We start from the raw sequence: 12,858 nt of genomic DNA, 5'->3' as shown, positions 1-12,858 counted from the left end.
ATGCCTACTCACATTATAATATGTTATTTTTAATTCAATGATTTAGATTTTTTATTTATCTTTTCAATGTGTAAATTAAATAATTAATGTTTAGAAATAACTCATTATCGAATTGTGAGTTTTCTTTGGTGTCTTATTAATTTTTTTTTCATGTCCTCATGTGACAGTTTGTAGAATTTATGTGTTTAAATTAAATTTTTTTGCAACCGAGATTTTTTTGCGATTTATATTTATAAATTATTTAAATAAAACATGGTAAAAGATCGTTGTGATTTGAGCCGTCAATTTGGGTTTAGTCTGTCGGTTTGGCCTGCACTGCCAAACAGTTTAAGTGAGTTGGGTTGAAATTTTGTCGGCTAATTTAAAGGTGAGCCTAAATGAGCTCGCACGAGTTTATATTAAATATCTATATATCTAATATTATTGATTTTCAATCATGAATTCTTGATATAAAATAGAAATATCATTTTGATTTCAAAATTGTGATGTTACTATCTTGTCCAAAAATTGTAGATTGTTGACATATTTTGGCAGTCATTCAAAATTGAGTGCCAAAGTTGACATTTGAGTTGTATTTTTGGATTTCTGACAATATGTTCGTCAACAGATTATTTTTAAGTTAGTTTTATCAGTATCGTGAGAGGTAAATATATTATTACAATATATAAATATTGTCATCTCTTTAAATTAATATTCACTTTCATGTTTGACATATTATGAGTCTTGGTAAAATGAGGAACAATAATCTGGGAAAAACCAGAATTATATGGTATTGAAAATCTGGGAAAAAATCTGGGAAAAACCAGAATTATATGGTATTGAAAATTAATGTATAAATTTTTAGTGAATTTATCGATGTTAAGATGTATCACAAATCTTATATCATAATATATAAAATTTCAATCTTATAAATGAAATAAATCAAACATATATGAAATATACAAAATTTTATTACATATACAATCAAGTAATTTATTATAATTGTATTTTATTATAAAATAATTCGTGTCAAACTTAGTGATTGTGGATTTAACATCTATTAAATCAACAAACTAAAGAGCGTGTCAATTAAACTAATTGAGTAATCACATATTCTTGAATTTCTTAATTAATTTTTTATCTTGATAATTTGTTTCAGTTAATATTTTAAATTATAAGACAATGTTACTATAACTAAAGACACATTTTTTAAAATGTTCATAAGGACTCAATCACTAAATCATATGAAAAAACATTTGTCGACATATTATATTGAAAACATTCTAATTAATTTAGCGTATTTGTTGAAATTTTTCTAATTAATTTTATTTACAATAATAATATTTAATCTTTTTGGGCTAACACCGTTTATTTTATAAGATATTCATCGCAATTATTTATTTTTTTGTTAATCTTTAAATCTGAATTATGATGTATATTGTTTTGCTAAAAGTTCTTAATTAATGATTTAATACATTTATTCGACACTTCAATATTAAAATTTTAAAATATATTAATTTTAGATTGTATGTATACAACACTTCTAATCATGATTATAAAAATTTAATAAAAATTCTAAAAATGAATTAGGTAGAACATAAAAAATTACACAATTAATCAAAAGAGAGAAAATAAAAAATAAATAATTGTCTATTACATATAAACTACTAATACCGATTTCTAAAGATTGAATTCGGTGAGAGTGGAGGCCACTATGTACTAAAAAAATAAAAAGTTAATGCTTGAATAAGTCACACTGCAAAGTTAGTGAAGTAAAAACGAAGGACAAAGTCAGTTAATAAAAATATTATAATAGACTAAGTTGAATGAGACTTATATATATAAGTATCTCACTTGATCTTACCTTATGTTTTGTCACTGTGCAAAGCGAAAGTTCATGCACCGTAGTGTTCTACATTTTCTTAATTTTTCTCTTGATTTCAAATTTAATTTCATCATCTATTGGTCTTTAAAGATATATTAGAATTTTTTCTGAACATCTAATCTTAAATGTGATCAATTAACCAAATAATTATTATACTTTCTATACAATAATAAATAGATTAATATATTTGAAGATAGAAAAAGTAATGTATTGAGAAGAATAAAAAAATAAGGTTAGAATTAATACTACAATTATCTAATGTCAATTTTAAATTTAATATTCTACATTCGAAAATGTGTATATTGAGGTAAAGACTATGATGATAAACTAAAAATAATAATTTATTTATCATTATAACGTAATAATAATGTGATCGTTATTTTGAATCAGAAAATGATGTGCTTTGACTTTTTTATTAAATTCTATAAACAATTCTTTCAATATTTTTAGTGGATAAACATGTTAATTAATATACTAAAATTAAATAATAGAATTTAATGATGAATATGAATGTATTAATTCAACTTTCAATTTGGGTTTCGAGATTTTGTCAAACATGCTATATAAATATAAATTTTTTTTCTGATTTTTCTTTTATTTTAAAATATAAATTTTCAAATAGATAAAAAATGATTTTTTTTATCTACTACTTATGTAGAATATCAAGTATATATTCTACTTAAATGTCTTATAAATTCATATGATATAGTAAAATGTTATTTGCATAAACTTATTTGTTGGGTACAATAATTGATCATGTTAGGTAGAGTAATTGAAATGTTGTGCTTGAGCTGTTGTACTATTTAAAATATTTGATTTGCAATGTTACCATAATCTATATGCTTTGATAAAACACTAAACGCTTGAGCATACAATTGGTATCAGAGCCAAGATCGCGACTTTGATTTTCATTGATTGAAATTGGTGCAATTATTAGTAGATAGATTGTCTGGTACAATAATTGTTCACGATGGGTAGGCGCTTGAGTTGTTGTATGATTTAAAGATTTGATTTGCATAGTTACCATCAGTTATAGCTTTTGGTAAAGCGACAAACACTCGATCCTATATTATTCGATTGTAAAGCTAGAAGAAACATGTTGCCTCAACTTTTAGTTTTGAATCGATCCCTTACATGTTACTCGATTTTTAAATTTAGAAGCATTCTACAGTTTTCAAATATTATTATATATTGAATTATAATTTATCCCTTTCAAATTGGATAAATACACAATAAAAATCATGTAAATATTATTAACAAAAACATTTAAATGAAATATTGGATTTGTCGATAATCAAAATAAGAAATAAAAAAATTTTGATCCTTCAAAGAGAAATAAGATATTTAACTAAAGTTATAATTGCCACAATGAAATAGTGCACATACATGCATTTATCACTATATTTTGCAACTAAAATATCAAAAAAAATTTCCACATATTATTTTTATATCATATTTAAAATAATTATGAATCTTAATTTTTATTGTTTTGAGTTGACATTTGTTATGAAAAATCATTGTGAATAAATTGAATTTGAAAATTCTTATATTTATGTATATTACATATTAATATATCAACCTAAGTCTAGGTAATAAAAAACTACAAAATAAACTTATTTATCTTCAATGTACACAAATTATATAGTAAAGATATATGACAATTAAGACAATGAAGTATAATATATGTTTACATATAACAAAATATATAGACACGAAAAAAAATATTTTTCTAGATATAAATATTTTTTAATAACTTTTTACAGTGAGTTGGAGAAGATAAAAGAGAAAAAATATTAACTCTGTTGGGTGCAATAATTGTCTCTGCTTGGTGGAACGATAGAATCGTGGTGATTGAGTTGTTGTGTGATTTAAAATATTTGAGTTGCACTATTACCACTAGCTATAGCTTTTGGTAAAGCGGCAAGCGTTCGGTCTTACAATTGGTATCAGAGCCAATGTCACGGGTTCGATTCTCATTGATTGCAAGGAGTGCAATTATTGTGATGGAGATTGTTGGGTGCAATAATTGTCCCTATTTGATGGAGCAATCGAACCGTGGTGCTTGAGTTGCTGTGCGGTTTAAAAGATTTGAGTTGCACCATTACTACTAGATATAACTTTTGGTTAAGCGGCAAGCGCTCGGTCTTACGAACTCTTTTGGGTTACACAAAAAAATAGAAATGGAAGAAGTGTGTCATACAATGAATTCAGTTTCCAAATTAAATGTATACTATAAAGTTATATTTACCGTTGAAACTTTATAAATGCAATGAATTTTTCTCAAGATAAGGGTACACAAATGATCCCCGTTAAGATATTTAAACAATTAAAAAAATTAAATAAATTATTTTTCTAAAAATAATACCAATATGACATTAGTAATTTGATTGTGCTAATTATACTTATGAGTTAATATGAAATATTAAAATCAGTGTCATAAGAGTCATTAAAAAGATGATTTATTGTCAAAAATATTATTATTATAAATTACAAATAAATGACAACATTTAATCAATATTTTTTTGAATCAATCCATTAGTACTTTTTATGTGATGATAGATTGTTATACTAATTAGGGGTGAGCATTCGGTCGGTTCGGTCGGTGACCGAACTAAATTAGTCATAACCGTTCCGAACCGAAATATTTATCAATAACCGAACCAACCAAATTATTTTTCATAACCGATGAAAACCGAACCGAATTAAAATCGATTAATTCGGTCGGTGTCCGAATTAATCAATTAGTTTTTTAAAAAAATGTAATTTAACTTTAATTATATATGTAATTTTTTTGAACATTACAGTCTACACAAATGCATAAAAATATAAAATCACATACATCACAAATTTTTCTTTAGAACTAGGTCTGATTTTAAAATTAAAAATAAAAAATATATTAAAATTGATAAATAATAAAAATTTATTAAATAATAATATTTATTATATCGGTTAATTCGGTTAGCCGATTTCAAAATTTTGAAAACCGTAACCGAGTCGAATTAACCGATATAACCGAATTCTTTTAATTTTAAAATTGAATTTCCGAGATAACTGAACCAAATTTCCGAATTGACTTGGTTCGGTCGGTTAATTCAGTCTAACCGAAAGTTTGCTCACCTCTAATAATAATGTGTAGTTTATATGTTATCAATTATAAATGTCTAATAAATTAAAGGTAACTAGGAAATTAAAAGCATTCAGTGAAAATTGTTGTCAATTTACATGAAAGAGGATAAAAATCAAACAACATTGTAAATAAAAAATTGCATATTGATTATCAAAAAAGATTGTAATAATTGAATATTGTAATAAAATATATGCATTATTGAGAGAATATGACAAATAACAAAAGAAAACAATATGATAAAAAAGATATGAGAAAAATTTTAGTAATCCAAATCTTTTTTTTAAACTAAAAAAAATATGTTTTTTCTAAATTAGTTACATATGCTAATTAACACGAATTGTCAAAATTTACAATACTATTATCATTATTTTTGTTGAGTTAACTAATTTTATTTCAAATTCTAATTACTTGCACGTACATTATTTTTAGTAATTGTAAAAGTTCATGAGTTATTATTATTTTTAATTTGATCAAATAATAATAAATAATTAACATGAAATTATTTTTAATTTAGAAGAGTCGTTTTAGATTTTTTTCTATTTTTATCTTTCAATTTATCATTTCAACCTACAAACCAAACCAAATCAAACCATATCTTAAATTGTGAAATATGAAAACTTTGTATACTTATTTTATGGTCAAGTGGGCTAAATGCATTAATAAAATGTCATTGAACATGAAATAGAAGGCTGCGTCACATATTGTGATAAACAATAGTGGAAGCAGGTGTAACATCATACATATCGATAGGCAGAATATATGGATTCCAAGATGCCAACAAATATGCATAAAGACACCCAAAACATTTGAAAACCACATCTACAAAACTGCCAATCCACCCGAGGTTGGAGCACTCGTAGCAATAAATCTTTATCAGGCTGTCGGTATTCTTAGGCATCTGTCAAATTGGATTAAGAAGATAACCCTCTAGTTAAAAAGGGAAAACTGTTATTTTGATTCAATAAATCTCTTGTTTTGCGGTTTCGGTATTTTATATTACCTCATGTTAATTTTAGTAATGTATATTTCAAATTTTAACAATTTTAATCATTTTTAATCGAAAAAACTATCATACACTTATACATAAGTGTCATGTTAAAGCCACAAATACATCACATAAAAAAAACGACTACTTATAAAATAACAAAAATAGCGGACCAAAAATGAAATTCGATAACATAAAAAAACCAAAATTGCTAATGTTCGATTAGAAACTAAGGTCAAGATGATAAAAAAATCAGCTTAGTAATAATAATAAAACAAGGTCGCTCTCATTTGAAGCCAAAATTGAGTTGCGTTTATTTATTTTATCATTTACTTAGTCACAAGCAATAATCAAGAATAATCCATCCTACCACTCTTTTGACATTTTCCCATTTCACTTCTAATATACTTCAAATGTTAGAGAATGAAACAATGCAAGGGCCAATTGGTAAGTATTGAAAGAGACAACCTAGATAAAGTTTGGCAACCTAAGTTGTAGGATATGCAAAATTGAGACGGCTTTAAATCAAGTGCGTAAGTAGAATATTAGCCGAAGTATCAAGAAATCCAAACATTTTTACAGAAACCACAAAACAAATGTACTAAGTAGACTACAGAGCACTGGGCAAACGAACTCCCTCCACAATCAATCAATAATCGTTTCAACTCAGTTTCTCTCATCCCCAACCCTCTTCATAGCAGGCAAAATATCAAATAGATAAAATACTGTGGAATACAAAACAAGATAAGAGTAATTTTAAGTACAGAATAATTTATTTGAAAAATCACTGAGAAGTGTAGTTAAACCCGGAATGCGGAAATCCAGCTCCGTTTATTGGTGGCATTCCGTAAGGCATAATCGGGTGTATACCCGGAGCATAGTATCCACCGCCGCTGATCTTATTCAAACTAGCCTGGCCTTGCATGCCCTCTCTAGAATACTGTTGCCACACTATCTGCTCCTGCACCAGCAAATGCTGTTTTTTTTCCATCTCTGCCATCTGAACATATGAAGGTGGGGGAATGCTCAGAGATGCCGCAAACGGATCTTGTCCAACTGCTTGGGCTGTTCCATCCGGTGCAGGAAGAGCCAAAACGGGTGTTTTACTACTTCCAGGACCCAGCAATGCCACACTGCTTGCACTACCACCACTCAATTGGGTAGTACTCACATGTTGCCTGATCATTCCCTGATCATACATACCATTCAACAACAAAGGATCAAGTCCACCACCCATTGCAGCCTTCTGTTTAGACAAATGACTTGCAGACTCGACTAAAGCTAATTCCCAATCAGCCTTTCCACTCTCGGCAGCTGGATTTTGCCAAGCAGAAGTCATTTCTGGCTCTCCACTGGACGAGAAAGCGTCCCGTGAGCCATTTGCTGCTGGTCCAGCAAACAGTGCCAAAGCCAACCTATTACCTTGAGCATCAGCAGTCACTCCCTCATCCCTCAAGTCCACCAAATCCCCAGTCTCCTGTACCACAGGTTTAGGAGGTTCCGGCTCAGGTGGTGGTGGGGGAGTATAGTTCTCCGGTGGAGGCAATGCCTTGATCTCATTCATATCTGCCAATGGCTCTTCCTCTGCCTGAGGAATTGACCGGCTCTCAACCTTCCTTTCAGGACTCTTAACTGCATTTGCCCTATCCCTCACAAATTCCTCCAAAGTCTCCAACACCTTGCTAGAAATTTTTTGTACTTCCGGATACTCTGATGATCTAGCCACACCAATATCCTTGCACCAGTTATAGAATCCCACCAGCTCATCGATCTGCTTCGCCGCACTAGCATAAGCGTCGGAAGCCTTCACACAATCTTGATAATCCATATCAAAGAACTTATCCAAGAGCACAGCCAGAACATCGCACACGTCTGCATATAGCTTAAAGCTCTCCTTCACAATCATATATAGAGCAACCAAAATCATCCTCTCATTCTTAGCCACTCCAGTGGGTCGACAAGACAAAAATCGATCCAATATCCTCTGCAAATGACCCATCTTCCCAAAAATTCTTTCTGGATTCATTTCTCTCAATGGGGTGACATCTTTCCTCTCCTGTGTACCCTCTCTCACATCCCCGGATGACCTTGATCTACGCATCCCATGGTTTGGCTCATCTCGAAACTCATTGTAATCATAATCATATCCCCGATTTGGTCCTGGCGGCGATCTATAGTTATATCTGTCATCCCTAGACCCAAATCTCTCTACTTCACCACCTTGTCCACCCTGCTTCCGCTCGTAAACCATCAAGTCTAGCCTCTGATCCAAGTACAAAGCATACGTCCTCACGAAAGCTGAATGATCCCATGAATTAGAATGTGCCTCGTCACGAAAATCAGACATGTTTAACAATCTTGTCCCTCTTCTGGTAGCATACATAATCTCATGCTGAAAATTAGCATCAGCATCGTTGAGCAAGCGGTGGGTGAGCATCAAACACTTCAGAGCCACAATCCAATCACGAGTCTTTCCCAATCTCTTAGACACAGCGCCGACACATGCGCCAACATATCCCCGCGACAAAGAGGTTAAATGAAGAATCTCCCTTATATACTTCTCAGAGGCAGGGTCATCATCGTGGCTGGTGGCTTTGACTATGGCCACTTCAAGCTCCGGTGCCATGTTGCTCGAAACTTTCGCTATGCCAATGCTCGTTTGGTCCTTCACAGCCCCGATGGCCTTGCGTATCGTGCTGGGAGCCATAGCTTCAAGTCGCTTCACTCCTAATCACCGTCAGCCAACAAAAAAAGGTCAGAAAGAAAGTTACCAAAAACCCAACTAAGAGAACAGTAACTCTATCAAACACTTCATAGCCCTCAAGTAGCTTTCATCCATCATCCTCAATACAAGCCGAAAAAGGCAAACACGGTGGATAATTGGCTGACACAAACAGCAATTCTCTTAAAGTGTATTTCGCTTCAAACAAAAAGAAAAAAAAAAGAAAGAAATTTACAGTCGAGGAATTCACCTCCAAGCAATCAAACGGCAGCTAGATCTGAAAAACAGCACTTCCTGATCCCCAGAAAAGAACAAGAATTCACGCGCGGAGAGATCTAGGGTGCAAAAAAACACAAGGCCGACTGCCACGACGGTAAAAACAGAGAAAATCAACCAAAGACGGACTAAAATGATTTGCTGCTAGTATTTTGGGGTTCTCGATTTAAGAAGTGGATTTAAATGTAGATTTGGAATCCGGACTCCATAGATTATATTAGCCTTACTTCATCAATTACCGCACTAAACACCAACCAAATAAAGTTAACTTTGATCAAACAATATCTTTTAATAATAATAATTGGTTACCGATTCCAAATTTGGGTTTTTCCACGAAGAGGCCCATTATCAGAAACATTTGGGCCTGATAAAGATTTTTTTAGCAGTTCAGGCCCGTTGGGGTAATACCATTTTATGCTCCATTCCATGACCAACTAAACATATTAAATAAATTAAGTGAATTTTGTTTTTGAGCCAGTTGTTTTGATCAAATATTTAAAATAATCCAAATAATTATATCCTCGCATTTCTTTTACGTAATTATATATCTATACTGTTCTATTAAATTTGAGACACTTAGAGTAAGTCATTGTGTGTTGAGGTTTAGGTTTTAGGTTCAATTCTCACTGTTATCAATTTATTTTATATATCAAAATTACACTGTAGTCAATCGCTATTTTTTATAATTACATTTTGATCCTCATTTAAATATAAATCAAATGAATTATAAAAAAAATATTATATCGATGCACTAGTACTCATTATGCATGCTGCGTGTATTTGTAACATTAAATCGTAACACATAGTATAGAGATTAAAATTAACATTTTGAATGTATCATTCTTTATTTTTTTATGACTTGAGAATCCGTAGATGCTATCATTATGTGCGTACCGAGTGAATCTCGGATGGATACAATAGTCTACAAATAAAAATTCCACGTTATGCAAATCATGTAGGTAAAAATTATGAGTCAGTGCGACTTGGAAAAAAACTGTAAAAATTCTAACTTGTCTTGTGACAGGTAAAATATATAACCATTAGCGTCAACATTTCTCCCACCCCAACCCACATGAAAATGAATGGCTGGTCTTCAGACAGAGTCACAGACATGCATGTTTGGGAATTTGGATGCTGGGGCCTGGGCATCTCTCTACGTGGCCCGCCAATCCATATCCGCAAACACAGTTAACCCCAATGCTCTCGATAAATTTGTTGCTTCACTCCATATGAACCAACCACAAGGCCAAGGGTTCCTCTACACAATTTTTTCTGTCCCCATCCCTCGCGGCCGAAGAGTCAACACAGCGTGGAAGCAGAACCATCTACGTCACGACATTTTTCCTCTTTTTTTTTTTTCCTTTACATACTTGTATCGAGAAGTCAAGAACCAAGCAGTGATTGGATTTTCAGTCGTGGTCTCTTCTCTGGGAATCGGGGAATTCCGGACGATGCCGAGACCAGGCCCTAGACCGTACGAGTGTGTGAGAAGAGCTTGGCACAGTGATAGGCACCAACCCATCAGGGGTTTTCTCATTCAAGAAATCTTCAGGTACTCTCTCTGGGTTCGTGCTCCTGGGTTGGATTTTTTCTCTCTCCTTTTTGAATGTGTGGGTGTTTTGAAATGGATTCAACTGTTTACTTGGGAGTCTCCTGTCGTGGTTGTTTAGGATTGTGAATGAGGTGCACTGCTCAGGTACTAGGAAGAACAAAGAGTGGCAAGAGAAGCTCCCCATTGTTGTCTTGAGAGCTGAAGAAATTATGTATTCCAAAGCTAGTTCTGAGGTAGGTCTGTGTCCCAACCCCGTTAATTTCATAAAAGATGACTATTTTTTTTTTGCCATAAATGAGTTTGTTTTGTGTTTTTGCTTTTTTTCATTGTTCTTGCTTCGTATTTGTGCTTGATCTGATTTATCTTTTTTTTCCCTTTATGGAGGCCGAGTATTCAGACCTTAAAACTCTCTGGGATAGAGTGAATAATGCCATTGACACTATAATTCGAAGAGACGAGGGTACTGAAATTGGGGAACTTCTGCAGCCTTGTATTGAAGGTAGTTCATATTTCCTTACTATGTAAAGGATAAAGTTTGTTCTTGTGGTGTACGCTTAGATTTTTTAATTAATATATATTTAGTCTTGTTGGTTGTGGAAATTGTTTATTGCCCTTTTCAATATCATGGTTGTTATGAATTGCAATTTCTCGTTTTCGACATGAACAGCTGCTCTACTTTTGGGTTGCACTCCAAGAATAACATCAAGAAGCCAGTGTAATGATTCTCCAAGATGCTACCTCAGGCCTCAAATTCCCGGGGATACCTCTATTCCTCCTAGCAGTTCAAACCACAAAACTTTTGGTAATCTTGCTACCAATAACCCTTATCTTATCTGTGACGCCTTATATGTGACACCCAATACAAAGAATTCCATCTATTCCTGTTTAAAGTTTGACAACCATATTATTCGGTGCGTGAACTACAATGATGAGAAATCTCATGTATTGCCTAAGAAATATGCCCCAAGTGATAACCATCACATATCTGCTCAAACTCTTAATGTAGTAAATGCATGTTCTGTTTATCCTCTGTGCAACATTAATTATCAAGTTCAACCAAGCTCCTCAAATTTTCATTCAAGGAAGCCTTCGAACTCATCTTCTTGCCTCATGGATGTTGATAAGCTTGTTGCCCCACGAAACATATCCCCGGATGAGCTTGTCTGTTCTAGTTTTATTCTTCCACTCAATCACGACTACACTAGTGATAAATGATATGGAGTCAAGTGCGACCTGACATTGCGGCTAGGCTCTCTGGTGGTTCCATGCGCAAGGATCGAGAGAAGTTGGTTTCGAGAAGAGGAGTATGTATTGTCACTCACAAAGTTCTCAAAGTGGAATCAAGTTTAAGAACTGCCTGAAGTAATGAACCAAGGTTTCCCCATCCTTTTAGCTAAATCCGACCAAGCATTGGCTATTTATTCGAGGAATGTAGTTCTGCAAGAGACGGCAGGGACAAAACATAGCGCAGTTTTCAGATCATTAGAAAATTAAGGAATCCACATGTGCATGTTAACGGAGTCAAATGAAACGACATTCCAGAAATCAAATGTAAGGGCCTCGTTATTGTCTCTATTAATCAGGTAAAAAAATCTTGCTAACACAAGTGTTGAAGATGTCAGATCATTTTTACGTAGTTCAAAGTTATTGTCATGGAGATATTGATATGTTGGAATGCTAGATCTCGGATGTTGTTTTATGAAATATCTATTTGATATAATTCATGTGAGCTCATACTTGCTATTTTGTAAATTAATAATGTGTGGTGATTGATGTCCAGTGAAATAGAAAGTGCTCAAGGGAGAGAGAACTTGCAGTTAGGGGGTGTAGAAGTAATACGGTCCACTTGGGTGTCTTTCCTTATAGATTAGGTGTGATCCACCTTTTTTACCCAACTGCAAAAACTTTTTGATTCCTTGAAATTCTCTACTGTTGCACGGCGGGTCTGATCGAAAATATGAAGGGATCTTATTGGGCAGCAGTTAAATGGATTTGTATATGTGCTTTGAGAATGGTAAATATGTGCTCGGATGGTTTTACAGATGCAAATATGGCTGGTGATTTGGACTTGAGAAATTATACATCGGGGTACTTGATTGCTTTTGCGGGGGAGAAGTTTCATGGCAATCTAAACTGCTAAACCGTGTTGCGTTGTTGCTACATAGGTTTAGGCTGCGTTTGGTACGTGCGATAGGATAAGTAAATGATTAATAATCAGAGTGATTAAAAAATGAGATATATGGATTAATAGTATGGTAGGATAAATAACATGATGTTTGGTATGATTTTAAAATGATGGATTAATTTTGTAAATTTTATTGTAATGACCAAA

At 32.6% G+C, this 12,858-nt stretch overlaps 2 protein-coding genes across 6 annotated transcripts; one reads left to right on the top strand and one right to left on the bottom strand.

Annotated features, from left to right (window-relative positions):
* Positions 1-6,495: 6,495 nt before the first annotated feature.
* LOC142555416 (putative clathrin assembly protein At2g25430) lies at positions 6,496-9,219 on the bottom strand. 3 transcript variants are annotated; one of them, XM_075666274.1, is made up of 2 exons: positions 8,934-9,219; positions 6,496-8,703 (listed from the first exon to the last, which is right to left on the bottom strand). In XM_075666274.1, the coding sequence occupies exon 2, from the start codon at positions 8,681-8,683 to the stop codon at positions 6,761-6,763; it is 1,923 nt and encodes a 640-aa protein (XP_075522389.1). In that variant the 5' UTR covers positions 8,684-8,703; positions 8,934-9,219; the 3' UTR covers positions 6,496-6,760. The 3 variants fall into 3 exon arrangements, with proteins under 3 accessions (XP_075522389.1, XP_075522388.1, XP_075522387.1); XM_075666273.1 differs by having other exon boundaries at positions 6,496-8,860; positions 8,949-9,218; XM_075666272.1 differs by having other exon boundaries at positions 8,949-9,218.
* Positions 9,220-10,102: 883 nt separating this feature from the next.
* On the top strand, positions 10,103-12,717 carry LOC142555414 (uncharacterized). Of its 3 annotated transcripts, none has more exons than XM_075666271.1 (5): positions 10,103-10,526; positions 10,645-10,759; positions 10,911-11,025; positions 11,194-11,328; positions 12,569-12,710. In XM_075666271.1, the coding sequence occupies exons 1-5, from the start codon at positions 10,204-10,206 to the stop codon at positions 12,664-12,666; spliced, it is 786 nt and encodes a 261-aa protein (XP_075522386.1). In that variant the 5' UTR covers positions 10,103-10,203; the 3' UTR covers positions 12,667-12,710. The 3 variants fall into 3 exon arrangements, 2 of the variants coding, with proteins under 2 accessions (XP_075522386.1, XP_075522385.1); XR_012822399.1 differs by having other exon boundaries at positions 10,106-10,526; positions 11,194-12,109; positions 12,569-12,717; XM_075666270.1 differs by lacking the exon at positions 12,569-12,710 and having other exon boundaries at positions 10,106-10,526; positions 11,194-12,528.
* Positions 12,718-12,858: the final 141 nt, after the last annotated feature.

This window comes from Primulina tabacum, chromosome 9 (genome assembly GCF_025594145.1).
Source record: "Primulina tabacum isolate GXHZ01 chromosome 9, ASM2559414v2, whole genome shotgun sequence".
In the NCBI taxonomy this organism is placed as follows: domain Eukaryota; kingdom Viridiplantae; phylum Streptophyta; class Magnoliopsida; order Lamiales; family Gesneriaceae; genus Primulina; species Primulina tabacum.
This window is presented reverse-complemented; position numbering and strand designations above follow the sequence as displayed.

What these genes read in the sequence shown, in the direction of transcription:
- LOC142555416 (XM_075666274.1), bottom strand. Translation starts at nt 8,683, where the DNA reads ATGGCTCCCAGCACGATACGCAAGGCCATCGGGGCTGTGAAGGACCAA.
- LOC142555414 (XM_075666270.1), top strand. Translation starts at nt 10,204, where the DNA reads ATGAACCAACCACAAGGCCAAGGGTTCCTCTACACAATTTTTTCTGTC. An exon ending in ATTCCAAAGCTAGTTCTGAG is followed by an intron (nt 10,760 to 10,910) that starts GTAGGTCTGTGT and finishes CCCTTTATGGAG; the next exon opens with GCCGAGTATTCAGACCTTAA. An exon ending in TCTGCAGCCTTGTATTGAAG is followed by an intron (nt 11,026 to 11,193) that starts GTAGTTCATATT and finishes CGACATGAACAG; the next exon opens with CTGCTCTACTTTTGGGTTGC.